At 36.0% G+C, this 26,026-nt stretch overlaps 5 protein-coding genes and 1 long non-coding RNA gene across 7 annotated transcripts in view; 3 read left to right on the top strand and 3 right to left on the bottom strand.

Annotated features, from left to right (window-relative positions):
- LOC135146822 (bergaptol O-methyltransferase-like) overlaps window positions 1–21,647 on the bottom strand; it is a 67,661-nt gene extending 46,014 nt beyond the window's left edge. Inside the window, exons 1-2 of the mRNA XM_064078814.1 lie at window positions 21,605–21,647; window positions 21,453–21,517 (exon numbers count right to left, since the gene is read on the bottom strand). Of these exons, the coding sequence (XP_063934884.1) occupies window positions 21,453–21,494 (42 nt within the window). The 5' untranslated portion in view covers window positions 21,495–21,517; window positions 21,605–21,647. The remainder of the gene's footprint in view (window positions 1–21,452; window positions 21,518–21,604) is intronic.
- LOC108221040 (bergaptol O-methyltransferase) lies at window positions 461–2,146 on the bottom strand. The gene is made up of 4 exons (XM_017394940.2): window positions 1,675–2,146; window positions 1,264–1,574; window positions 1,109–1,173; window positions 461–1,020 (listed from the first exon to the last, which is right to left on the bottom strand). The coding sequence occupies exons 1-4, from the start codon at window positions 2,076–2,078 to the stop codon at window positions 721–723; spliced, it is 1,080 nt and encodes a 359-aa protein (XP_017250429.2). The 5' UTR covers window positions 2,079–2,146; the 3' UTR covers window positions 461–720.
- LOC108195029 (uncharacterized) lies at window positions 2,919–6,184 on the top strand. 2 transcript variants are annotated; one of them, XR_010283910.1, is made up of 6 exons: window positions 2,919–3,458; window positions 3,885–4,044; window positions 4,124–4,185; window positions 4,604–4,664; window positions 4,780–4,848; window positions 5,349–6,184. It is a non-coding gene; the product is annotated as an uncharacterized LOC108195029 (long non-coding RNA). The 2 variants fall into 2 exon arrangements; XR_010283911.1 differs by lacking the exon at window positions 4,604–4,664 and having other exon boundaries at window positions 2,920–3,458.
- LOC135153049 (uncharacterized) lies at window positions 6,923–7,408 on the bottom strand. Its single transcript, XM_064094828.1, has 2 exons — window positions 7,183–7,408; window positions 6,923–7,098 (listed from the first exon to the last, which is right to left on the bottom strand). Exons 1-2 carry the CDS (start codon window positions 7,406–7,408, stop codon window positions 6,929–6,931), a joined length of 396 nt encoding a protein of 131 aa, XP_063950898.1. The 3' UTR covers window positions 6,923–6,928.
- Window positions 7,459–9,711, top strand: LOC108195028 (small ribosomal subunit protein uS2-like). Its single transcript, XM_064078813.1, has 4 exons — window positions 7,459–7,599; window positions 7,740–7,921; window positions 8,486–8,978; window positions 9,301–9,711. The coding sequence occupies exons 1-3, from the start codon at window positions 7,532–7,534 to the stop codon at window positions 8,587–8,589; spliced, it is 354 nt and encodes a 117-aa protein (XP_063934883.1). The 5' UTR covers window positions 7,459–7,531; the 3' UTR covers window positions 8,590–8,978; window positions 9,301–9,711.
- LOC108193697 (chalcone synthase 2) lies at window positions 12,215–13,914 on the top strand. The gene is made up of 2 exons (XM_017360477.2): window positions 12,215–12,465; window positions 12,662–13,914. Exons 1-2 carry the CDS (start codon window positions 12,279–12,281, stop codon window positions 13,648–13,650), a joined length of 1,176 nt encoding a protein of 391 aa, XP_017215966.1. The 5' UTR covers window positions 12,215–12,278; the 3' UTR covers window positions 13,651–13,914.
- Window positions 21,648–26,026: the final 4,379 nt, after the last annotated feature.

Below are 26,026 nucleotides of genomic sequence, written 5' to 3'. Positions count from 1 at the left end.
CCAAGAACTTTTTTTTTTTGTCAGGACACCAAGAACACTTTAAATTTACTATTTCGAGTAAGTCATGACATCATCCATAACTTATTAACTTGGACCTCCATGGAGTAAGGGAGTTCTGCATTTCATCATGTACCTAAGTTATTTGGGATCCTTTTCGGACATTCAATGTATACATGCATGAGATCTGTTGGTCTTCGTTATTGACTGATTGCTTTAGCCGCCTACAAGGCTACAAGCCAGACATGTGTTGGTTCAGAATCCTAGTTTTCTTCACACACAGAGCAAGAGCATAGCCATCGGCGGCTTCTTAACAAGTGCAGGAGATCTGAGATGAGAAAAGGTTACAACAGAGATAGAGAAAGTAGCGTGAGGCAAAGTATATGATCCCCAAAATCAGAATAAATCCTTTAGGAAGAAATGTTTAAGGCTATAATTATTTCAGGGGATTAAGTTAGGGATGTGAACATAATGTTTTTCCTCTTAAAATTCATGCTTGTAATACAAATACTTTACAAATTTTAAAAACTTTTGACTAGACTTTGAAATAAGTTTATTTCACACAACAGAAGTAAATTTTTGGGCAATATATATCACGTAGGGTGCATTACAGACATGGGATTGCGGCCCTTATTGTACATGTCTAACTGCAACTTCAAAAGAGAAGCTACGTCGTATACATGCATATATAAAACACTTTAAAACACAGTGCGTGCTGTAGCTCTACTTGGTCAATTCCATAATCCAAGTATTGAAAGCACAGCACACCTTGCTGAAACTTTTAAATCCCGCTTGAGTAGCCATGGCCTCAAACTCTTTCTCCGACCTCTCTTTTCCACCCGGAACATGTGCCATCATTATAGAATCCATATGAACCACCCCCTTGGTTGCATCGTCGCTTCCACCGGGCACCTCAGGGAGAATGAATTCAGCTATGATCAGCTTCTTATTGTCTGCCAGAGCTTGGTGGCAATTTTTCAAGATCCTCAGGCAATCTTCATCATTCCAATTATGGCATACCCACTACAAATTTGAAAATTTCAAAGTCAATGAGGTCATGTAACTACCAGAATAATATACTTTAACAATTAATTTATTTACAAATCACAACCTTCAAGAATATTGCATCTCCATTCGGCACGCTAGTAAACATGTCTCCTCCCACATGTTCCACACCTGGCAAGAAAAGCGAAATATTAGAAACAAACTAAAAAGAAAATCACAAGCAAATCTACCAAGTTTCCTGATCAAGTTAAAAATTCATACCAGGAATAGACGGAGAGTCTCGGACAACGTGAGGTAGGTCGAAGTTAATGCCTTTGATGGTAGGGTACTTGGAAATGATCATATTAAGGGTAGCACCAGAGCCACCGCCGACATCAACTATGGATGAAAGACCTTGGAAACCATTGTAAGTCTCGAGTATCTTCTTCAAGGTTATATTAGAATGACCAGTCATGCACTGGTTAAAGACTTTGCTGAATCGAGGCTCTCGGCTGTTATAATCAAATATACTCATCCCATAGGCTTTGTTAAATGCAATTCCACCATCAAGAACTGCGTCTGCTACGTGGTACCTGTCCATGCACGGAACATTACCAGAAGTATTAAAATTTATGTAATTGATATGAATAATTTCTAGATGCTACTGATGGAGTAAATTTGAATCTATGTTACCAGCTGTCGATCACCACTTTGTCGGTGTTGACAAGCAGAAGAGGTGCCATAGAACCACCGTCTTCATTATAGGACAGGAACTTGCACACGGGTGTCCAGCAATAGAGCCACTCAGCTTCACCATTGGAACGATCATTAGGCTTACAACCAAGAACCTTGTAGGTAGCCAGGACTCGGAGGATGCGTTGAACCATAGCTGGGGCATCAGGGTTGGACCTGGGGAGCTTAGAGGCTAGTTCAGAAGGAGTTAAGTAGTTGCCAGGGCCAGCTTTGGCCATGGTGTTTAATATGTCAAGCTCAATTGCTGATTTCAGAATCATGGGCAGTACTGTGGCAGTTGCTAATTGCATGGCTAGCAAGCAAGCTTCTTCATCTTCTGATCGACCAGTCTTGATCCCACCCATTGAATTTGCTTTGTGTTTAAGTTTTTTTTTGTTTGTTTGGAAGAGAGGTACTTGTAGATCACGGGAGCTTTGTAAAGGGTGGAGTTGGCTAGTGTGGTGTGGTAGAGTCTTGGCAATCGCTCAACGTATAAATAGAGTAATATTCATTATTCCATATTGTTCTGGAAATCACTTCTCTTGCTATACATTTTATTATCATTTTCCGATTATAATTTATTATTTTAATAGTTAGAGCAAATGGTTGGCACCCTTTAACCCGTGCCAACTTTGACACACATAATTAACTCAAAATATTATTTTCTATATTCACCCTGTTTCAAATCATTTTTAGCACCCTTCTTTCAAAATACACTCCAAATGGTTGGCACTCCAAAATGCCAACTTTTTTAATAGAGAAACAATATTTTATGTATTAGTGGGACCATAAATGAATATTTTATGTATTATTGGGAACACAAATGAAGTTGGCACTCTCCTTTATGGGTTGTCAACTTTTGACATCCCAAATAACACTCATGACAACTCAATTAACACCCCAATAGCACCCCAACATCTCTAATGAAGTGCTAACGAAAGTGCCGGTCCATGTCATGCCACATGACATTGACACCCCTCTTGATATCTCTCATCTCATCGGAGATGCTCTGATAGGTTTAACCTGATCTATAAATGTTAGTACAACTTCTTAGACCAGATTCTATTTTATTCTACTAATGTTCAGAAAAATATATTATATATACATATCTATACTATATTATAATAAGCCAACATAGGTATATTTTGTAGTCCCACTTTTTATTCACATTTTTTGGTTTCGTCTCTCCGTTTCGTCTTTCCGTGCTCGTGCTATACTACTGTCTAAAAAAACGTGTCCTGTTAGGACTCTCTCTCAATTGCAGACAAAACCAATTCCCAGTACATATATATGCATCTCTAAAAGACACTGCTGCCAGACGCATCAAACTCCACACAAGAATCACAGAGTTATACATACATACATACACAATGTCTAATCGCTACACACACAACAAAAACGAAGGCTCAAGAGGCGCATTCAATCCTAGAAAACAACAATTCGTCCCCAAAAACCCTAATTCATCAGCACAAAAACTCTCCGATTCTCTCCGTCACTCCGATTCCGGCGCCGTCGCATCGTCTGCGACCGCCGGAAACAGGCTCACACGGAAAGACGGCGCTTCGGTGCCTAATCAGACGCGGAGTGGCAATTTTGTAAAATATTTGCCACATGATGAGGCGGTTGCTTCTGGATTGGCTGCTGATGTGGATTGGATCCTATTGAGTCGCAACGTGTTGTCGATTTGCTTAATCGAGAATTGTCGCGTTTGCTGAAATTGAATCCTCGGGAATTCTGGAAAGAAGGTTGTTGTAAATGCATAGCTTTCATATTTTGGTGGTTTGTTGTTTTGAATGTTTGGCTGATTACTGATGTCAATTTTCAAGTTTGCAGAGTAGTTCTTACAATTTTATCGTAGCGTTGTTAATTTAACGAATAATAATAATCTTAAGTGGCTTAGTATTCAGCTCACAGTTTTGCTGGAATTTATACAACTTAGTTCGTACTTAGTAGTATGTTTGACACCTTAGATTTCACACACAAATGATTATTTATTATGATAAAATAGAATGATATATTAGAAATAGAAGAGTGAATATGGTAAGACTTTGAGGTGATACATTGGTCTTAAATCAAATACTAATCCAGTGTAAAAAAGAACAATTGTTTCGATTTTAACGAATGGAATAATTATTACAGCATTCTGTTTATTTTTTCTATTGTTGTTACAGTGGCAGGTGATACATCCTTGCACGATTTTCTAGAAAGTTTCCTGAAATCTAGAACTAGATGGTATGATTTTCCATATCGCGGAGCTAGAGGAATTGTTGCAGGAACTATTGTTGGGGAGTATGAATTAAGTAGGCGTGTCTATATGGTACTATATCGAATGTAAGCTATATTCGCTCTTGTGAATCTGTTTTATTTGATTCCATTGCCTTTACTAATGCTGGTTGCGATTTCTAATCAGATCTTCCAGTCGAGATCCAGGAGCTAAGGCTGGGGATAGTCTTAGTCCAAAAGATCATGCAGGTTAGTCATTACTTGCCTTCAGTTGTTAAGTTTGGATATCATTTGTTACTTGTAAACAGTGGCGGAGCCAGCATAAAAATAAAGAGGGGGATTTTTTCATCAATCTTTACATAAGTTTGAGTTAAAATCTTAACATCTCTTTTAGATATTGATTTAAACATTTTGACGAGAATTAACATGAAAATTTGTCACGGCTTTCTATTCGGATTCACATTTCGGTTTTTGTAACAAATATTTATGATTTATTCTACTTTTAAATTAAAAATTCTTTTCTTTGCCTTTAATTTTCAGAGTTGAAAGAAATAATACTTTGTACATTAATTATTTTTAGATTACAAAAAATATGGAATATACGTCAGATAATGTTGTACTACACGTATGCATCAGAGTACTGACACTGTCAAATTACTATATGCAGTTTTCTTTATTGATTTTTTTATTTTGAGGCTGACTATATGCACTTGGATAAGCCAACATAGGTATATTTTGTAGTTCTACTTTTTATTCACGTTTTTTGGTATACCGCTTTTTTCGTGTTCTTTTCGAGTATTGTTTTTGCTGTGTTGTTGTGTTAATTGGATTTACTGGTTCCAGAAAGGAACATTTGATGCAGAAGAGAAAGCGGTGAAGCTTAGGAGTGAACTCGTGGGCAATGCTGCTAAGGTATTATATGGTCACTGGAGCATACAAGTGCGATATTTGTTAGGCAGATATTAATTTGTTGTGGTGCTAATTAAAAGCCCTATCAACAATTGAGAATTTTAGCAGAGATCAGACAGTTGTTGCTATTGGTAATTGAACGTTTGCCGGATTCTAGCAGTCGGTTTTTGTGTGGTTGATAAGTTTGAGATTGTCTTTCCTTTTCATTTATTATACTCTTGACGCCTGCTCAATGAGGACTGAGGAGATGATTTGCAGCCTCTGCTCCTCAGTGATACTGCACATATTTTATCTAGCGCATATCCTCTGTTCCCTGAACTAATTTCTCTGGGTTAAAGTGGCTCTGTTTCCATAGTTGAACATATGTACATTCATAGCAAAATTTGGATAAAAAGGTTAAATTTTGGCATTACTGGAGAAGCTAAAAATATTTCATGTTTCTCTTGTTACAAACAGGTGAAGGTGAAGCTAAAAATATTTCATGTTTCTCTTGTTACAAACAGGTGAAGGATATTACTCGGACTTTTAAGCTGGTTGATGGAGAACTCACCTATGAAGTTGAAATGGCAACTGGATCTGTAAGCCTTCAGCCACACTTAAAAGCCTCACTGAAGAAGCTGTGAAATAAAATCAGTTACTTGGCAAGTATAAAAATTGTTAAGTTGCTTATGCGGCTCTATCCAGTTTCAAGTTTTCCTTTTGCGGCTTCTTTTTCTGCAAATGTTTTCCTAGCAAGTTGTGTTTCGAGCTGTTAACTGACTGGGTGGCATCACCGAAACTTATGCATCACAATAACATTTGCCTAAAAGTTATGTGGTATTTGGGAATTAGCATATCACAATTCTTGATGTTTCGAGTTAAAAAATTCGTAGCTGGCATTTAGTGCGTCGTCGCTGTGACTCTTGTAACACTATACTTGGGTATATTTGTCAATCCTTGCTCTAATGCTCTCATAACGTGGGAACATCCTATCTGGCTTATTTATTCTACATATCTCATTTGTCTTAATAATATCTTTGATGAATTGCAATCCATTTCACCCACTTATACGCTGCCCTGTAGTTGTAATCTCCTGTTCAGGACTCTCTCTCCCAATAGAGATTGCAGACAAAACCAATTTTGGGTCATCTATCTATCTATATACAACACATATGCACAAGTCGAGCTTGCCTCTTAAAGTGAGTTGATCAAAATCTGAAAATGGCGAGCGGCGGCATAGCTAGAGAACTCACTTCCAAAGAGGCCGACATTCAGAAGATGTTGGCGGCTGAGGTGCATCTCGGTGCCAAAAATTGTGACTTTCAAATGGAACGTTATGTCTTCAAGCGCCGCAACAATGGTACTTTTTACATCACATTTTGTTTCTTTCTTGTTTTTCTTTAATTTCTTATATCCGATATATAAATCAAACCAAAGCAAACATATTTGGTATATCGCGCTCACATAGAAATTTTAATCTCGGTAAATTAATAATTTTAATAAATGTTGTTTATTACTCCCGTGAAGGATGAATAATTAGTTTCGTTGTATATATGTCTTGATATTGGTTAAATCTGGGAGTAGTTTATGTCGGAATTGTGTACTTTAAGGGTCAGATAGGATACAGAGTGATTAGATAGTTTATTGCGTTGGCTTGATTAGGTGTATTTTAATGAGTAGATATTTATATTATCAATTTGGGCAATACATTGGAGAAGCTTCAGATGGCAGCCAGAGTCATTGTTGCCATGGAGAACCCCCCAGGACATTATTGTCCAGTCTGCCAGGCCCTATGGTTAGAGAGCGGTGTTGAAGTTTGCTTAGTACACGGGTGCCAATGCTATTGCTGGCCGTCACACTCCCGGTACTTTTACTAATCAGTTGCAGACATTGTTTAGTGACCCCGTCTCCTCATGTTGACCGATTCAAGAACTGATCACCAGGTTAGTTAGCATTTAATTGTCGAGCTTGCTTTTTATTTCGCTTAAGGATTATATTTTGGCTATATATATATTGTACAAATTTTCATTGTATTTACTTGATTGCTCTTTTAGATTTATTTGCCTATTTTCTTTCCTAATGATGGTAAACTGCCTGCAGCCCATCAATCCACTAGATGCTTTTCAAGTTCGGGAAGTTTTTGCTTTTGCCGACTGCGCTGCACATTCTCTTCATCAGGCTGCGGGACTGGAATAGGAACTGGTCTAGGCGGCCTACCTCCAACTGCAGGGGCAACTGGACGTGGACCAGGCATCTCTTGGATTTTTTGCATACCTAATTCAAGTATAGTAATATGAAAGATTATTACATATGTGAAAAAATAATGATTTTAAAAGGGCGCTTGATCTGAAACTTTACCAGGATTATGTCGCAAAGATGCATTTCCATATCCAGCAACAGATTGACCTGTAGCCGGAAACTGTGTATCTTCAAGAATAATGTTATTTGGGAGCACTGATGGAAGAGGGCGGCCTTCCCTATACGCCTCCATAAGATAGAGGGCAATACAAAATTCCCTCAAAGAAAGCATACTGTCATTATCTTGATCAGACAAGTCCCAGACCTGCTTTAAGATCTCTGGCATAATTACAAAAGAGAAAGCATGATTAGAGCCCAATATAATTATTGGTCTAAATCCAGCCTAGCACCTTGAAAATCTGCGCTTGGAAACATTCCTACAAGTGCCTTCTGTGACACGGATTCGCCTATGCGATATGTAGACATTGGTATCCCTGCAAATAACAAAGGGAAACACAACTCAAATGGGAGGTTATGGTAAGGACAGAGAATATTTTTCATTTTGAACTTATTGATAGCATAGATTTTATGTAGTTTGCAAAAGATCCTTAGATCTTAGCCAATTTTTAGTGAAGGTTGTTGCAAGCGAAAACTCACCTGAACCATCTATCTTGCAGGTTGACGGCAAAGGAAGAAGAAGAGGAAGCGGAATCAGCTGATTATGTAGATTACTCTGCTCCTGCTCTTGGCGGAACTGATCAGTGGAGTAGCCAAATTCCTGATGCTCAGTGGAACAATGAAGGGGTTCAAGCTGCTATTTCTGCTGTTCCTGGAGCTACTGGCTGGACTGCTGATGCTGGTGAGAATTTAAAAAATCACTAATATTAGTTCTCAATAGTTTTATTTTCCAGGATAAATAACAATGTAATTGTATGCAACAACTACCAAAATTACAAAAACATCTTTGTTTCTTTAAGCGTTTGTATGCGAGTGCTTTAAAAACCAGTCAACTCGTGTGAGAAATTGGCTGATTACTCGGATTGATCCTTGAGTTGATTTCATACTACTCGGGTTGCAACCTGGTTTTGACCAATATCAGATCAAAATCGGTGACAATTGGTCAAAGTCGATGATATTTTGAATAAGATATTTCTATTTAAATTGATAAATCTAGAATTCTTAGATAAGATTTATTAAATAGAATAAACTCTAACATCGTGTTTTACATAATTTAATTAGATATTAGATAATAATATATACATGTTTTATAATGAATATATAAAATTAAAATTTTAATATATCCAAATTTTTGACCCCGAGTACTCATCCGAGTTGGTTAGAGTTCTGATGTTTACAACACTGGTATATATATCTTGGAATGTCAGATTTTTCATTTGTCTTGTGGGTTGGCTTATATTTGCAGTGCCATCCGCCGATGGATGGGATGTTGCACCTGAGCCTACATTGGCTGCCGCACCTGGATTGGATATCACTCAACCAGGTGTTGTTGCTCCAACTTGGGAATAAGCATAGTTTTTTTTTTTTGGTCAGGTGGGAATAAGCATAGTTGAAAGTGTGGATTTTTGTTGTTTTTACTTTAAAAGTTTTCCTGCCAATCAGTGTTGATGGTGAATGTTGTTTCTGAACAACTTCAGAGATATTGTAGCTTAATAGAGAAATTTTGACAGCAATGACCATAGCCCGATGTCTCTCTCTTCATCTCGGCGAGCTCCTATGCTACTTTTCGAACATCTGCGAGTGAATGATTTGTTCAGCTGCTGTTAATTTATAAACTGTGTTGTTAGTATTCCAGCAGCTGGAAATTGATTATGTGATCGGAGAGAGTCACAAAGAGTTGTTGCCTAATTCTTCTGGTCCTGCTGCTATTATTCGAATCTTTGGCGTCACAAGAGAAGGTATCATACTGATTTGCATCTTTCTAATTTGATCGATGTTTGAATTGGAAAAATCTGGTGTTATAGTCCTTATGTTATAAATTTGTGTCGGTATTTTTGTTTAGTGTTTTACCACAAGTAAATATGTGTACACTATTATATCATGCTAATGATCACATATATTAGCTTGATTTTTCTGCTGTGATTCTCTCTGATCTTTGAGCATGTTCTTTTTCTGCATCACTTAATTAGTTAAAATTGAAGTTCATAATAATATGCTTAATTTTGGGTGTTTACTGAGAATTTCTTTTGTTGTTTCTTTTTTCTTTCATTTTTGTTGCAGATTCCTTATGATCGTGTAAAGATGAAAGAGGTATAAAGGACTTGATTATAACATCTATGGTTTCTTCATTCTTGTTCTTACTGGTGCCTAAACCTTAGTTTCAAACGTCTGAGCAATAGGTTATAGGTCTCATTAGAAGACCGGTCTACAGGAAAACAGAATGCGCCTGTTCTTTTTTTTTTTTTTGAGCATATAGACGCTCCATATTAAACTTAAATTTTCTGACTCATGTCTGCTGAGATGGAGATCCATGCAAGTCATAGCATCTCATTAGCATCTTCCCCAAGTACATTCAGACATCATGCTATTCATGTTAGGCATGTCTATTATTCGGCTTTTTAATTATTAATAGAAACTGAGTACTGAGAAGAAAAGGATGCATTATTGCATCTCTCTTTATCTGTTTTTTAATAGTTATATACTTATATTGCTACCCTTGGTATACTGCCAGAAAACAAATACTCCCTCCGTCCCTCTCAGTAGTATACATTGGGGGACGGGGACGCGGCACGGACTTTAATGCTCCTGTAAAGTATAGTTGTGTAATTTATTTTTAAAATTTTCTTTTTCTGAATTAAAGTTTGGATGTTATATTTTTATTCAGAAAAAGAAAATCTCAAAAATAAGTTATGGAACTATGTTTTATAAAAGTATTGAAATGCGTGTCGAGCAGTTGAAAAGAAACGTATACAATTAAATGGGACAGAGGGAGTACCTATTATCTTATGCATATACATAATTCTCGGTAAGAACCATCTCAACTGCAAAGATATTCTCTACCACACTAATTATTTTCTCATGTTTTAAAATAAAATTAAAAGCGTTAAAATATTATCTATAAGTTTCCATCAGCTTATTTTTATTCATGTTGGCAAAAATTTGCTATTGCGTTGATGTATGTTACACAAACTTTTTTATACCAAATTAATGATGTGAGATTCGATGTATGTTACACAAACTTTTTTATACCAAATTAATGATGTGAGATTCTTTCATAAACAGTCATATGAGTTGCTTATTCAATAATAATAAAATTAACGAAAGCATCCAAATAAAAAAGTCTCAGTAAACACCCTAAATTAAGCATATTATTGAGTCTCAGTAAACACTCAAAATTAAGCATATTATCGGTCCATGCAGGTGGGTCAAACTCATGCAATTGTTTTCGCTAATTTTATTACTATTGAGTTGCTTATTCAATAGTAATAAATACCATTTTATTTAATTAATGAAAAAACACAAATAAAATGATATTAAGCTTATAAATAATCAAATTAAAATTATATGGTCGCCAGTGGGTTATAGGCTAGTATGATTAAAATTAGCAATGAAATGAATTATAATATAAAAATTATAATCAAGATTTATTAAATTTCAAAGTATACTGAAAGCGCAATAGCATTTCTTAGAAAATATCTTAGACTCCTGTCTGCTAATTAAGCAGTTCACTGCTAATTAAGTACTTAGGCGATACTAATTTGTTAATTGTCTTGGCCGCCTGCCAGCAATTATTACTCTAGTCTTCTTTCAACGCTGGCCAGCTATCTTATTACCACAAAGACAATTTTGATTTTGTTTTCTGTGTTTCTGTTTTACTAGTGTTTAGCATCTTTTGTATGCCGCCGTGTATGCCATAATTTGGACATCACCTTATTCACCCATGCATGCCTATCTTAGGTTTATCTCCAGACCGCACCATTAATGGATTGAGTTAGGTTGTACAGGTGTGTACTATTGTTGATTACTGTAGTCTTCCTTCAACATTGGCTAGCTAGCGGAGTCAAGCAATTTAGTCAGTTTTTTCCCTTTTTTATTTGAGAATAATACATAATTCCATATGTGGCAAACTCTCCATATATATTTTCCTTGAAATCTCTTTTGATCCAAGTTTGGTAAATGATGTTTATGTTTCCCGACCTGCTGCAAATAACATATTTGGTATCCACAAATCAACCTTGTTAGTCTTGATGCGCGCTTAAAATGGATCAAATTTATTATTTTACAATCTCAATTATATTTCACCCAGGTAAAATGCATTTTTAGCATGAACACATTAACTTGGATCAGGCCAAGTCCACCGTGCTACCAAATTTACTTAGTACTAAGATTGTTCATAATTTGTTTAACGATGTATGTGTTAAAGAGTTAATCATAAATAATATAAAATATTTTAATATAAATAAATCAATTATATATTCTAGTTAACGACTCTCTGAGTAATAGGAGTGTTTATAACTATTCTATACAAATCATATATAATCTGTTTCTTTAGCAAAAAAAATTTAAAAAGTTTCCCCGGAAAAAAGTCATGATATCCATTTTACAGTTTTTTCCTGTTTTTAATATTGTGAACATTAGATTTTGTATATTTCTTATAGATTGATATCTCATATTTATTTTCCTTTGTATATTTATTTTAATATAATATCTAATTACAATACAAATTTTACAGTGTACCAAATTGAATAATTAATTTGTAAAACTATATTTGTAAATTTTAAAATGAAAAATTCAATCTAACATATCACATAATGTTAGACAAGATTGTGAAATTAATAAAAAGGGTGGTTACACAGTTTTTGTAAAAAAATTATAAATAACATGAGAACGCTTATGAAGTTGTTTTTTTCTTCTTACATAATTTCGATTTTTTATTTAATGATATTTTTTATTTGTAGTTTTTATAATGCATAAATAAATTAATGAACGAGCATCATGGATAAATAAATAAAAAGTGGATATTGACGTCACCAACCGGCGGCACCCGCCTATTCCCGTTAGCCATCTTATTTGATTTAGTGAACATAAATTACAAATATGAGTAAATACTTACGTCGGCTACTCGGCTTGCATAACCAGTTCCCACAACTGCATCACAGAGTATCTATATATAGAGGGCTTGTAGGTGTATCATTATTCAAACTGCAACAGATAAAGAAAACACCTGCATTCTATATCTTTATCAGATATATAGAAATATGGCGGCTAGTTTATCAGTTGAGGAAATAATGAACAATCAGAGAGCTAAAGGTCCAGCCACGGTTCTTGCCATCGGAACTGCGGCTCCTCCTAATTGTTACCCCCAGGCTGACTATCCAGACTTCTACTTTCGTGTCACAAAGAGCGAACATATGACTGAACTCAAAGAGAAGTTCAAGCGAATCTGTATGTCTATAGTGTTACTATGATATATACATTGTTTTCCAATACAATTGTTTCGTAGCTGAATCATTGATATTTGCATGAACAACAAATACGTGCCTTTATCAATTTAAAAATATTGCTTTCGAGGCCCTTTCTATAAAAATTTGGCTTTCCCCTTTTGATGTTGATAGTGTATGCATGTGTGTACTGTGTACAGGTAACAAAAGCAAGATAGAAACACGTTACCTGCATATTACAGAGGAAACCCTAGAAGAAAACCCTAACATGTGCCACTATTCGGCCCCATCCTTCGACGCTCGCCAGGAAATTTTGAGGATGGAGGTTCCGAAGCTCGGAAAAGAAGCCGCTGACAAAGCCATCAAGGAGTGGGGACACTCCAAATCAGAGATCACCCACCTCATTTTTTGCACCACTTCGGGCTACGATATGCCCAGTGCTGACTACCAGCTCACTAAGCTCCTGGGCCTCAATAATTCAGTGAAGCGCCACATGGTCTACTTGCAAGGTTGTTTTGCAGGTGGGACGGTTCTTCGCCTGGCGAAAGATCTCGCCGAGAACAACAAGGGTGCACGTGTTCTCGTGGTTTGTTCCGAGATCACAACCATCACGTTCCGAGGGCCTCATATTCACTCTTTACTCCCTCAAGCACTCTTCGGTGATGGGGCCTCGTCGGTGATTGTGGGGTCTGATCCGGACCCTCTAACCGAACGTCCACTCTTCCAGATTGTATTCGCAGCCCAGCACCTGGTGCCTGATTCTGAAGACACAGTCCGTGGGAAACTGGGAGAGTCGGGCTTAATGTTCTTTCTCAAAAGGAACATAACCACGTTATTTGCAGGGAATATGGAGAAGATACTTAAAGAAGTTTTCGAGCCCATTGGTATAACTGACTGGAATTCGCTGTTTTACATAACGCACCCTGGTGGCCCAGCCATCTTGAACCAGGTGGAACATGTGTTAGGTCTCAAAGAAGAGAAAATGTGGGTGTCTCGGAAGGTGCTGAGTGAGTATGGTAACATGGCGGGTGCATGTGTGTTTTTTGTTATGGATGAAATGAGGAAGAAATCAATGAATGATGGCAGGGCAACTACTGGCGATGGGCTCGACTGGGGCGTCGCTTTGGGGTTTGGTCCGGGTTTTACCGTCGAAACCGTGGTGCTGCATAGTATGCCGGTTATTGCTTGATGAGAAGGAATCAGACTATCTTAAAATCTCAAAATAAAATCTACCAAATTTTGACTACAGACTAATAATTGTTGTGTAAATTGCAATTATTAGTAAGTCTTGGCCAAGATTTGTTCAGTTTCAAAATAAAAATAAGACGTTTTGAGTAAGAATAAGAGAGCTTGTAATACCAGTTAATGGGGTTATGTATAATTTCATGTTTCAACGTATAGTAATATATATATTGTGTTGTACTAATAACTTTTGTTCTGTCCATATATTGTGTCATCTCCTTGTGTATGCTTGAAACTATTTCTCCCATAACGAAAGTACAACATTTACAATAGCTTGTATAAGAGTAAATCATTAAGTTTCTTATTGTAGAAACGTTTTTCTATATATGTGATTCAATGTATGCATGACCTGCCTGCTATAATATGCTTTGGTCTAATTTGTTATTGGCTGATTGGTTTGGCTGCCCGCAAGCCAGACCTGCTCGGTGGCCCGTAGCTTTCTAATAAGTGAAGGAGATGAAAAAAAGATTACAAAAGAAGAGTGGTCAGCTATATATGTTGTATAAATGTTAACTTTAATGATAATAATGAATTATTATAATACATGAATTTTGAAGTCATGAAATAAACGTGGTCGTCTAACTTAAGTTAAAAGAAGTGTCTATAAATTATAACTTATAAGTGAGAAGTTATTTATATATTGAAAATTGAAAATTAGTTTTTAATTTGAGTGTTTGAATAAATATTTTGATATTTACATTTATCGAGTATAAAATATATTAATATGATGATAAAATATCGTAAATTATTTTTTAAAGTGGTTTTTATATTTTTGAAAAATTAAATTATAAATATAAAAATAAATTAGTAAAAATGCAAGATGTTCAACTTACAGAGATATATAGTACGAATATGGCCTAGGAGTTTTCTGTATAGATTATTTTTTTTATTTTACTTATAATAAGATGGTCTTTTAAGTGTCCAATCAAAAAGTTTCTTTTTTGTTGTATCTTCTTTTTTCAATTTATATTATTTTAGAAGAAATATTATATATTAATTTGAAAAGAGCTATTAACCAAAAAAACCCAACTAACTTGTCATTTTTTTGACAAAAAAACCTATAAACCTTTTTTTTCACCAATAACCCTAATAAACTTTACTTATAACTGATGTAGACTAACCATGATCATCACATATCCTATGTGACAAATTGATTAGAATTAATCAAAATAATAACTGATAAGGATATCAGTACCACTAAAACCAGCTTGAAGATGGTTGATCAGCAGCTCATTAAGACATAAAAGTACCAGGCTCTCATTCAAATAATGAACAGGCTGAGAATTGAGAATTGAGAATTGCTCTGCCGTCATAGTTATTCCGACTGAAGGCTCGGACCAGGCATTTCATCCTCCTCGTTTCTACTTGGTTGTTTTTCTATGTAAAAAAAAAAATGTATCTTATGGTGTATAATAATGTGTGAAATCCTAACTTAGCTACTCGAGCATAAACAATTAACCAAGTTTCAGGTGCAGCCAACCATATACTCTGTCCAATCAACAGTCCTGAGCAACTCCAAACAAATCCGCTTAAAACTCTATAAAAATTAGTCGCGTGAGACACCCCAACCAAACCTATGAACTCGAGAAAACATAAAAAGTTGTTCCATCTCCTTAATTAATTTTGTATCGAATGGAGTCAGAAATAACACCCTCATCTGCTAATCTTTTCACACACCCTCTGATTACGTCAAAATGATAACCCCATTAATTTATTTCGAACATCAACCTCAGCCTTTAAAATAATCAGCCAATATCACACATCTTCACTTGTTTTCATTTTATTTTTTAAATCTAAACTAACAAATATCATATTATAAATTATTCCTATTAATGACTAGGCGCTATGTGTGGCACACACGTGTATAAAAAAATACAAATCAAGGAAAGATACATGACAAGTCACACGGGTAGATTTAATCATGGTTTATTTTTTATTTTTTTTATACTTGAGAAAACATAAAAAGTTGTTCCATCTCCTTAATTAATTTTGTATCGAATGGAGTCAGAAATAACACCCTCATCTGCTAATCTTTTCACACACCCTCTGATTACGTCAAAATGATAACCCCATTAATTTATTTCGAACATCAACCTCAGCCTTTAAAATAATCAGCCAATATCACACATCTTCACTTGTTTTCATTTTATTTTTTAAATCTAAACTAACAAATATCATATTATAAATTATTTCTATTAATGACTAGGCGCTATGTGTGGCACACACGTGTATAAAAAAATACAAATCAAGGAAAGATACATGACAAGTCACACGGGTAGATTTAATCATGGTTTATTTTTTATTTTTTTTATACTTTTAATAAAGTTTTTGGGGTTGTTAAAGAAAACAGAAGTTTAAAGATTTTTTGGCAAAAATTTGACAAGTTGATTGAATTTTTTAGTTAATAACTCATTTGAAAATGAATCGGAATTTGACGGGTTATCCTCGGTTTTGTCCTTCCTGAGTTCCTGGTGTTCGCCATTCATTCATGGTACTAAGCTTCGCCGCTGCATGACACGTAAACTTTGACACTCTTTTTACATCCTATTCGTGCCTACGTGGATGTGTTATTGTTTTTGCAATTGATTGATTGCCTTGGCCGCGTGCAAGTCCCAGATTTTGTTGTCAATAATTTAGTTATTAAACTTGTTTTGTCCAGGTATTTTTGTTTTCTTTATTATTTGATGTGAAAGAATCAGACTATTTTAAATTTCAAAATCAAATCTACCAACTTTTGACTACACACTAATTGTTACTCATATAAATTACAATTATTGTGAAGTCTTAGTCAAGATTTGTTAAAGTTAAAACAATAATGAGGGTGTACGTGTATGTAATAACATATGTTACAACATTTGAAGTATTAAATATATATATATAAGAATATAGAGCAAGATCAAGGGTTTAAATAATTAACTGTTTCCAGAGAGTGACATCGATAACTTATTAACTTGGACTCCCTGGAGTTCTCCATTTCATCATGCTAGGCAAGTTCTGAGACTACACGCAGGACAGGACAGTTGGGACGTACTCATTTGGTCTTTGTTATTGATTGATTGTTTTAGCCGCCTGCAAGCAGACCTGTGTTGGTTCCGTATTCTAGTTTTCTTCCCACGCAGAGCACAGCCCTCTTGGCGGCTTTTTAATAAGCGAAGCAGATTTCGACACAGAGCGGAGAAAGTAGGGATATACGTACAGATATCATATAACAATTGGTTGTTTAATTGCAGCTGGAGACAACATATGTTATCCCCAAAATCAGAGAAAATTCTTTGGGAAGTAATGGTTACGCCTAAGCGTTTGGATTAAGGTTGGGAATATTGGAAACCAGTATTGGGAATGGAGAGTATGAGAATGAGGTTAATTGGAATGAGAATAGTATAGTAGCCTAAGGGGTGAGAAAAGTATGATTTAATCACTTAAAAGGATTGGATTCCCATTCCCTAGCATCAAATAACTAATCAAAACACTAGCTTGTCATGAGATTAAGGATCCGATTCCCGTTAACCGAGCTCATTAATCATGAAACAAACCCTCCTATTTCAGGGGATTAAGTTTGGGATGTAAATATATTTTCAAGTCACGTAGCTAAAGTCGAAAACCAGACGTAAATTTAGAATTCCAAACAGATCTGATATATATACTGTACGGTCAATATTTAATTCCCAAAATCTTTTTGAAATTACGGATGTTTTAGTATAGGGCTTCACATACGTTCAAAATTGAACTGATATAAAAATGAGACAGTTTAAGAGAGAACGAGGGAGCCTGTGATATTGGTCCTTTTGATTTTTTATTTTCTTTTGAAATGAGTGATTTATTTTTAAAAAACATAAATATATCTTTTTTGCGAAGATAACTAACTTATCTTTATAAAAGATGAATGTTAAATACCTATTTAATAAATACTTAAATAGCAAATTTCTTACCTAAATAAGTTCCTATTTCGTAGAGGCTCAGCATGCCAATTATGTTCGAACAAAACTCATGTGTGCCATCTCCTTTTGTATGCTTGCAACTGTTTCTCCAGTTCAACATTGACAACAACGTGTGACGAGTGACGACTATAATAATGCATAGAAATGTTTTTTGTATACGTGATCCAATGTATACATGAGATGCATGCTTTTGAAGTAGATGACATCTAGACTAACGCTTTAATTTACTATTTCGAGTAGGTCATGACATCATCTATAACTTATTAACTTGGACCTCCCAGGAGTTCTGCATTACATCGTGGTACCTATGTTTTTCTGGATCCTTTCCGGACATTCAGTGTATTAGTACATGAGATGCATGCTTTGGTCTTCGTTATTGATCGATTGTTTTAGCCGCCTGCAAGCTTTGGACATTCAGTGTATGATGCTTTGGTTCCGTATCCTAGTTTTATTCCCAGGCAGAGCATAGCCCTCGGCGGCTTTTTAACAAGTGCAGAATATGAGGAAAGGCTGCAACACATGGAGAAGATAATGTTTTTCCTCTTTATAATTCATGCTTATAAAATAGGGATATATCGATAATCAAAGATATACTTTGGTAGAAATGGTGGAGGGTATAATTATTTCATAGAATTTAGTCAGGGAAGTGAACACAATTATTTTCCTTTTCAAAATGCATGCTTATATTATAAAATTTTAAATAATAATTTTAAGCAGTCAAAAGGCTGATAAGTTATATATAAATATTTTTCTTTGAAATCTTAAATGTTTTGCTTTAGACGTACGGTACAACAAGTTCTACAAAAAATAAGTATTAGTATATATAGGGGCCGTTTGAATTAGTTTAAAATAAGTGTTTTTTTGCTTAAAATAAAAAAGTGAAGTAGAAGTCAGAAGCAAATTAAGACTTATAAGTGATTAAACTGTTTGACAAATAAGCAGAAGTCCTGAAACAAAAACTAGTATAACTTTTTTTAAGTGCTTCTCTAGTTTTTACACAAACGGTACAAATAAGTGCTTATAACTTATAAGCCCAGAAGTTGGCTTATATTTGCCTGCCAAACACCACCATAGTCTGTTGCAATGCATGCAAATGGTTTGGGTGGATTATTTGATACACTATAAATATTTCAGGGGATTAAGTTAGGGGTGTGAGCATAATGTTTTTCCTCTTTAAAATTCATGCTTATAGTATAGATACTTTACAAATTTCAAAACAAATTAAACGTGAATAAGTTAATATTTTAATGTCGAAAGTTTTAATGATATAAGATTTATACCCATATTTTTCGACAGTTAATTTATACGTTGTTATATACCCATTTTTGCATTAATGTCGGTATGAGGGTGAAAAGGAACCTATCATATATTTGAAGGATCGATTAAAAGGACATTAAACTATGACAACAAAGGGCTAGTAAGGCCATCTTCCGCGGTTGTGCTCCAAAAATTCAAATTTAGATCACTAACAGACTCAAATTCTAATCCAAATGACCAACTCCTACCGCGTGATCCAAATTCTGATCCAAATTACTTTTTGTATATTATATTACATAAATTTAATATTAAACTATATAATCTTAAATTTAATTTTTATTCATTATTAACTACTTATATCATATTTAATTAATTAATTTAATTATTTTTTTTAACATCGATCAAAATATCTCAAAATCAAGGAAATGAAGATGAAACTCAACGATCTTAAAATGATATAAATAGCTACCGACAATATTTTGATTATCTCGGAGGAAACAAAAATAATATGTTCGACTAAATCAAAATTTATATTTATCGTACTGTTTTCTAGTCATTTCTGTAATTTTATTATATGCATTTTATGTACATTCTATTTTATGCATGTATTGGACTTTTTTTTAATTTCAATAAAATTTGCTTTCCTATTATTCTAAATTTTTACTAAAACATTAATTTTATTATTTATTAATTATTAATTATAAACTATTATTAATTAAATATTAATAACCACAAATTAATTTTAAGTCCGATTAACGAAAGATATAGAAATAACAAAATCGTTATTTTATAATAAAGTAGGTGATCTAAATTTGGATAGTGAATCTAAATTTAGATCACAAATTCGGATCAATGAATCTAAATTTGGATCACTTTTTGGATACTGCTGGAAGAGAATTTAGGATAATCTGTGTCAAATTTGGATCTTTGCATCACATCTGGTCTGACTAAGTAGCAACTGAAGTACGCACCTGCAGGACAGTTGGTACGTAGTCATTTGACATCCATTTTGATGATTGAGTGCATCCATATTGTAGTTTTCTTCACACGAAGAGTGATGTAAGTGGTTTGAGTTGGGTTAAAAAAAGTGTTTTTTTTAAAACAAAAAATGGATTAAAAGTGAGAAGTAAATTAAAACTTATAAATTGTTAAAGTGTTTGAAAAAAAGTAAAAATCCCAAAACAAAAGCTAAAATTTTCATTTTCCTATAAGTGCTTCTGGATTTTTACACGAACAAATTAAAGAAAAGTAGAAAAACTTCTTCAAAAATGCTTATATATATGGTTCCCAAACACCACCTATGTTCACATTATAACTTTCAAAAACTTGCAGTAGCATGCATAATAAATTAAATTTAGAACAATCAAAAGTGTTATTCAAACGGGTAGTTGAGAACATATATTATAACATATTTCGACTAGACTTTGAAACAAGTTTATTTCACACAACAGAAGTAAATTTTTGGGCAATATATATCACGTAGGGTGCGTTAATACAGACATGGGATTGCGGCCCTTATTGTACATGTCTAACTGCAACTTCAAAAGAGAAGGTATAGAAACCAAGGTTGTAAAAATCGGAAATTGGTCCAACTCGGTTTAGTTCCGGAAAAATGAGTATTCGGAACTCGGAAGAGTACTCGGAATGAGTTATCGGATAACTAATCGGGTATTTTTTTCAATTATTTTTTTCTCTCATATATAGATATATACTGATTAATAATAAACTGACTAATAATATTAATATTTTAATAACACACTTGAAATAATGAAATTCAAATAATAGTTAGTTGTTTGATTGTTTTTGACATAATAATCATTCACATGTTATAATGATAAAACACATATACTTTCTAATTAATGTCAATACTTTGCAAAAACAATACCAAAACATATATAAATTTACGTTTAGCCCTTTTTGAAATAAATTTCAAATAAAACAATAAAAAATTGATAAGTCAAACTCGGATTTGACCTCGAGTGCTCGGAGTCAAACCGAGTTCTGACCGACTTTTTAATAAATCGGTTTTGAACCTGATTACTCGGAACTCGGATCGGACGAGGGGTTAAAAACGAGTACTCGGAATGAGTACTCGGCCGACTCGGCGATTTTTAGAACACTGATAGAAACATATATAAAAATAATACTTTGAAACACAGTGCTAGCTGTAGGTCTACTTGGTAAGTTCCATAATCCAAGTATTGAAAGCACAGCACACCTTGCTGAAACTTCTAAATCTTGCTTTAGTAGCCATGGCCTCAAACTCTTTCTCCGACCTCTCTTTTCCACCCGGAACATGTGCCATCATTATAGAATCCATATGAACCACCCCCTTGGTTGCATCGTCGCTTCCACCGGGCACCTCAGGAAGAATGAATTCAGCTATGATCAGCTTCTTATTGTCTTCCAGAGCTTGGTGGCAGTTTTTCAAGATCCTCAGACAATCTTCATCATTCCAATTATGACATTCCCACTACAAATTTGAAAATTTTAAAGTCAATGAGGTAATGTTACTACCAGAATAATATACTTTAACAATTAATTAATTTACAACCTTCAAGAATATGGCATCTCCTTTCGGCAAGCTAGTAAACATATCTCCTCCCACATGTTCCACACCTGGCGAGAAAAGCCAAATATTGAAAACAAACTAAAAAGAAAGTCACAAGCAAATCTACCAAGTTTCCTCAAGTTACAATTTCATACCAGGAATAGAGGGAGAGTCTCGGACAACGTGAGGTAGGTCGAAGTTAATGTTGGAAGTTTGTCATTTTGAGCACCAATTTGAGTGAGGCTCGGCTACGTGCTCGTGGCGGGTTATGCTTGGATTATGTTCTCCTCCGAGATAGCTTTCCAATGCATGTTTATTCACTTAAAACGACTAAGGAATGGATGAGTTGTGATGATCCAAAGTTGCTTCCTTGGTAGTGGAAAATTGGAAAAGAGAGCTAGTATCCCACATAGAAAAGAATATGGGCCTTTAATGGGTTTATATAGTAGAACACTCTTGTAGTGTTTAACTTGTGTTAGTGTGTTATGCTCCACCACCTACGTGCGCGCAGGAGGGGTGCAAATTGTGGGATTTCGAGGCAAATCTCGTGGCTTCGCAAGCCTCGGGCTTTTCCGCGTGTGCGACCTGCGGACACGAATGCAGCAAAATCTAGGCCCGAAGAATTACGCCTCCGGGCTACGGTTCTGGGACTACGCCTCCGGGCTATGGTCCTGCGGGACAGATGACCTTTGGTCAGTTCAGTGTTCCACTTACACACTGTCCGGCAGGACATGTTCCTCAGCCGATTGGGACTGCTTGCATACAGCGCCAGCTGTGCCTCATGTGCCTACTTCTCACGCTGAAAGGCCAGAAAAGTTCAACGGAACGAACTTCAAACAGTGGCAGCAGAAGATGTTGTTCTACCTGACCACCTTGAATTTGTCTCGCTATCTGAGAGAAGAGACACTTATGCTCACTGCTGAGAGCGATACGCAGGCGGTGTTTGCCGTTGATGCATGGAAGCACTCCGACTATATTTGTCGGAACTATGTGCTTAATGGTGTGACTGGCCCGTTGTATGATGTGTACAGTTCGAAGATAACATCTAAGGACTTATGGGAATCACTTGACCGTAGGTATAAAACCGAAGATGCCGGTGCCAAGAAGTGGATTGTTGGACGCTTTCTTGACTACAAGATGGTGGATTCCAAGACTGTTGACAGTCAGGTGCAAGAGTTGCAGCTGATTATTCATGAGATGCATGCCGAGCGGATGGGTCTCACAGAATCTTTCCGAGTTGCTGCTGTAATAGAAAAGCTGCCTCCTGGATGGAAAGATTTCCAGAACTACCTTAAGCATAAGCGAAAGGAGATGACTATGGAGGATTTGATTGTTAGACTTCGCATTGAAGAAAATAACAGGGGATCTGGAAAGAAGCATATTGCCGGTGAAAAGGCAAATATGGTGGAGCATGCTCAAAGCTCCAAGTCCAAGAAGACCAGTTCCGGGAAAGGGGCTAAACTGGCACCCAAAGGAGGAGTTTCGAAGCCTTCGAAGTTCCAAGGAAAGTGCTTCAACTGTGACAAAGTTGGTCATAGGTCTGCTGACTGTAGGAAGCCTAAGAAGACCAAGAAGAAAGAAGCAAACATGGTTGATGATATCTCCAAGGAGATAGGTGATATAGACCTCTGTGCTACGGTCTCTGAGGTGAACCTGGTTGGATCTAATCCGCGAGAATGGTGGATTGATACAGGAGCATCTAGGCATATTTGCTCCGACAAGGCGACTTTCTCTAGCCTTGTACCTTCTGATGCTGGTGAGAAGCTCTACATGGGAAACTCTGCGACTTCTACCATTGAAGGGGAAGGCACGGTGATTCTGAAGATGACCTCTGGGAAGAATCTGACTTTGAAGAATGTACTTTATGTGCCTGATATTCGCAAGAACCTTGTGTCCGGTTCTTTGTTGAGTAAACATGGCTTTCGCATTGTAATAGAGTCAGATAAAGTTGTTTTGTCTAAGAGTGGTATGTTTGTAGGAAAGGGCTATGCTAGTGATGGGCTGTTTAAGCTCAATGTAATGTCCGTTAAGGAAAATAATGAAATGAAGAATTCTTCTGCTTACTAGCTTGAGTCTCCTAATTTATGGCATGCTAGATTAGGACATGTGAATTATGACACTTTACGAAGATTAAGTGCAAAAGAATACATACCAAAATTAACTATCGATTCAAAACATAAGTGTGAAACTTGTGTTGAGGCAAAATTAACGAGATCATCTTTTAAACGTGTGGAAAGAAACACCAAGGTGCTGGACCTAATACATAGCGATATATGTGATTTAAAATTCGCTCCAACAAGAGGAGGAAACAAGTATTTTATTACATTCATAGATGATTGTACAAAATACTGCTATGTATATTTGCTGAAAAGCAAAGATGAAGCTATAGATAAATTTAAAATCTATAAGGAAGAAGTCGAGAGACAACAAACTGAGAAAATCAAAAGGATTCGTAGCGATCGTGGAGGTGAATATGTTGAACCTTTTGGGGAATTCTGTTCACAACATGGTATAATCCATGAGGTCACTGCACCATACTCCTTTCAGTCAAATGGAGTGGCTGAGAGGAAGAATCGCACTCTCAAGGAGATGATGAATGCGATGTTGCTAAGCTCTAGACTTCCGCAATCAATGTGGGGGGAAGCCATCTTAAGCGCAAATAATATTTTAAATATTACGATGCGCAAGAATAAGGATGTGAGTCCTTATGAAATGTGGGAGAAAAAGAAACCGAGCTACAAACACCTGAAAGTGTGGGGGTGCCTTGCTAAGGTACTGATCCCTACACCTAAGAAGGTGAAGATTGGTCCAAAAACCGTGGATTGTATCTTCATCGGATATCCTCCACGTAGTACAGCATATCGGTTTCTTGTGTATGATTCTAAGATTCCTGAGATTCAAAAGAATACGATCATGGAATCAAGAAATGCCTCATTCTTTGAGACTACGTTTCCTTGTAATCCAAGAAACGAGCACCCTACGACATCTAAACGAACTCATGAATCTGGGGATGATGAAAATGAGAATGATGAAAGTGAAGATGAAAATGTGGGGGTTGTGAGGAGGAGCAAAAGACAACGAACGGAGAAATCCTTTGGGTCTGACTTTATGACATATTTGCTCGAAGAAGGTGATCCGAAAACCTATAAGGAAGCGGTCACCTCACCTGATGGACCTATGTGGAAAGAGGCCATCAAAAGCGAAATTGATTCTATCCTACAGAATCACACTTGGGAGTTAGTGGACCTGCCACCTGGTTGTAAAGCACTAGGCAGCAAATGGGTTTTCAAAAAGAAATTGAAACCTGACGGAACCATTGATAAGTATAAGGCCAGACTTGTAATCAAAGGATACAAGCAGCAGAAAGGCCTTGATTATTTTGATACGTATTCTCCTGTGACGAGAATCACGTCCATAAGGATGATGTTTGCAATCGCTGCGATGCGAAACTTAACAGTGCATCAGATGGATGTGAAAACAGCTTTTCTAAATGGGGATATAGATGAGGAAATCTATATGGAACAACCTGAAGGGTTTGTTGTCCCTGGGCAAGGAAGGAAAGTATGTAAATTGGTGAAATCACTATATGGCTTGAAGCAAGCGCCTATGAAATGGCATGAGAAATTTGATGAGGTCGTGTTAGCACACAACTTCAAGATCAACGAATGTGATAGCTGTGCCTATTACAAGGATGACGAGAACGGTTATGTCATGATAACATTATACGTGGATGATCTACTTATTGCCGGAAGCAATGATAAAGTGATCAAATCCACAAAGGACATGTTAAAATCAAGATTTGACATGAAAGACATGGGACTGGCAAATGTAATTCTAGGAATCCAAATTTCTAGAACATCAGAGGGTCTCGCACTAAGTCAACCTCATTACGTTGACAAGATCCTTGAGAGGTTTCTTAAGGATGATACTGAGAAAGCTAGGACACCTGTGGATATGACTTTACATCTATCCAAGAATAAAGGTGAGGGGGTCTCTCAGTTGGAGTACTCTAGGATAATTGGAAGTCTGATGTACTTAATGAGTTGTACAAGACCAGACATTGCGTACTCAATTAGCAAGTTGAGTAGGTTCACGAGTAATCCTGGAGATGATCACTGGAAAGCGATCATAAGGGTACTAAGGTACCTAAGGGGAACTCGAGACTATGGATTGCACTATGGCAGATACCCAGCAGTATTAGAAGGATATACTGACGCAAACTGGATATCTAGAAAGAAGGCACTAAAGTCTACGAGTGGCTACGTGTTTACACTAGCTGGAGCAGCAGTATCATGGAAATCCTCCAAGCAAACGGTTATAACTCACTCCACAATGGAAGCTGAGTTTGTGGCGTTAGATAAATGCGCTGAAGAGGCTGAATATCTACGCCAATTTCTGGAGGATATTCCAAGATGGCCGAGGCCTGTGACTGCAATAGGGATACACTGTGATAGTCAATCCGCTATTGGCAGAGCACAGAGCACAATGTATAATGGAAAGTCCCGTCATATACGACGACGACATAGTTCCATTAGACAATTAATCTCAACCGGAATTATCACTATTGACTATATACC

Source organism: Daucus carota, chromosome 5 (assembly GCF_001625215.2).
Source record: "Daucus carota subsp. sativus chromosome 5, DH1 v3.0, whole genome shotgun sequence".
Lineage (NCBI taxonomy): Eukaryota > Viridiplantae > Streptophyta > Magnoliopsida > Apiales > Apiaceae > Daucus > Daucus carota.
Note: the sequence above shows the minus strand (reverse complement) of the source record. Positions and strands in the feature narration are given on the sequence as shown.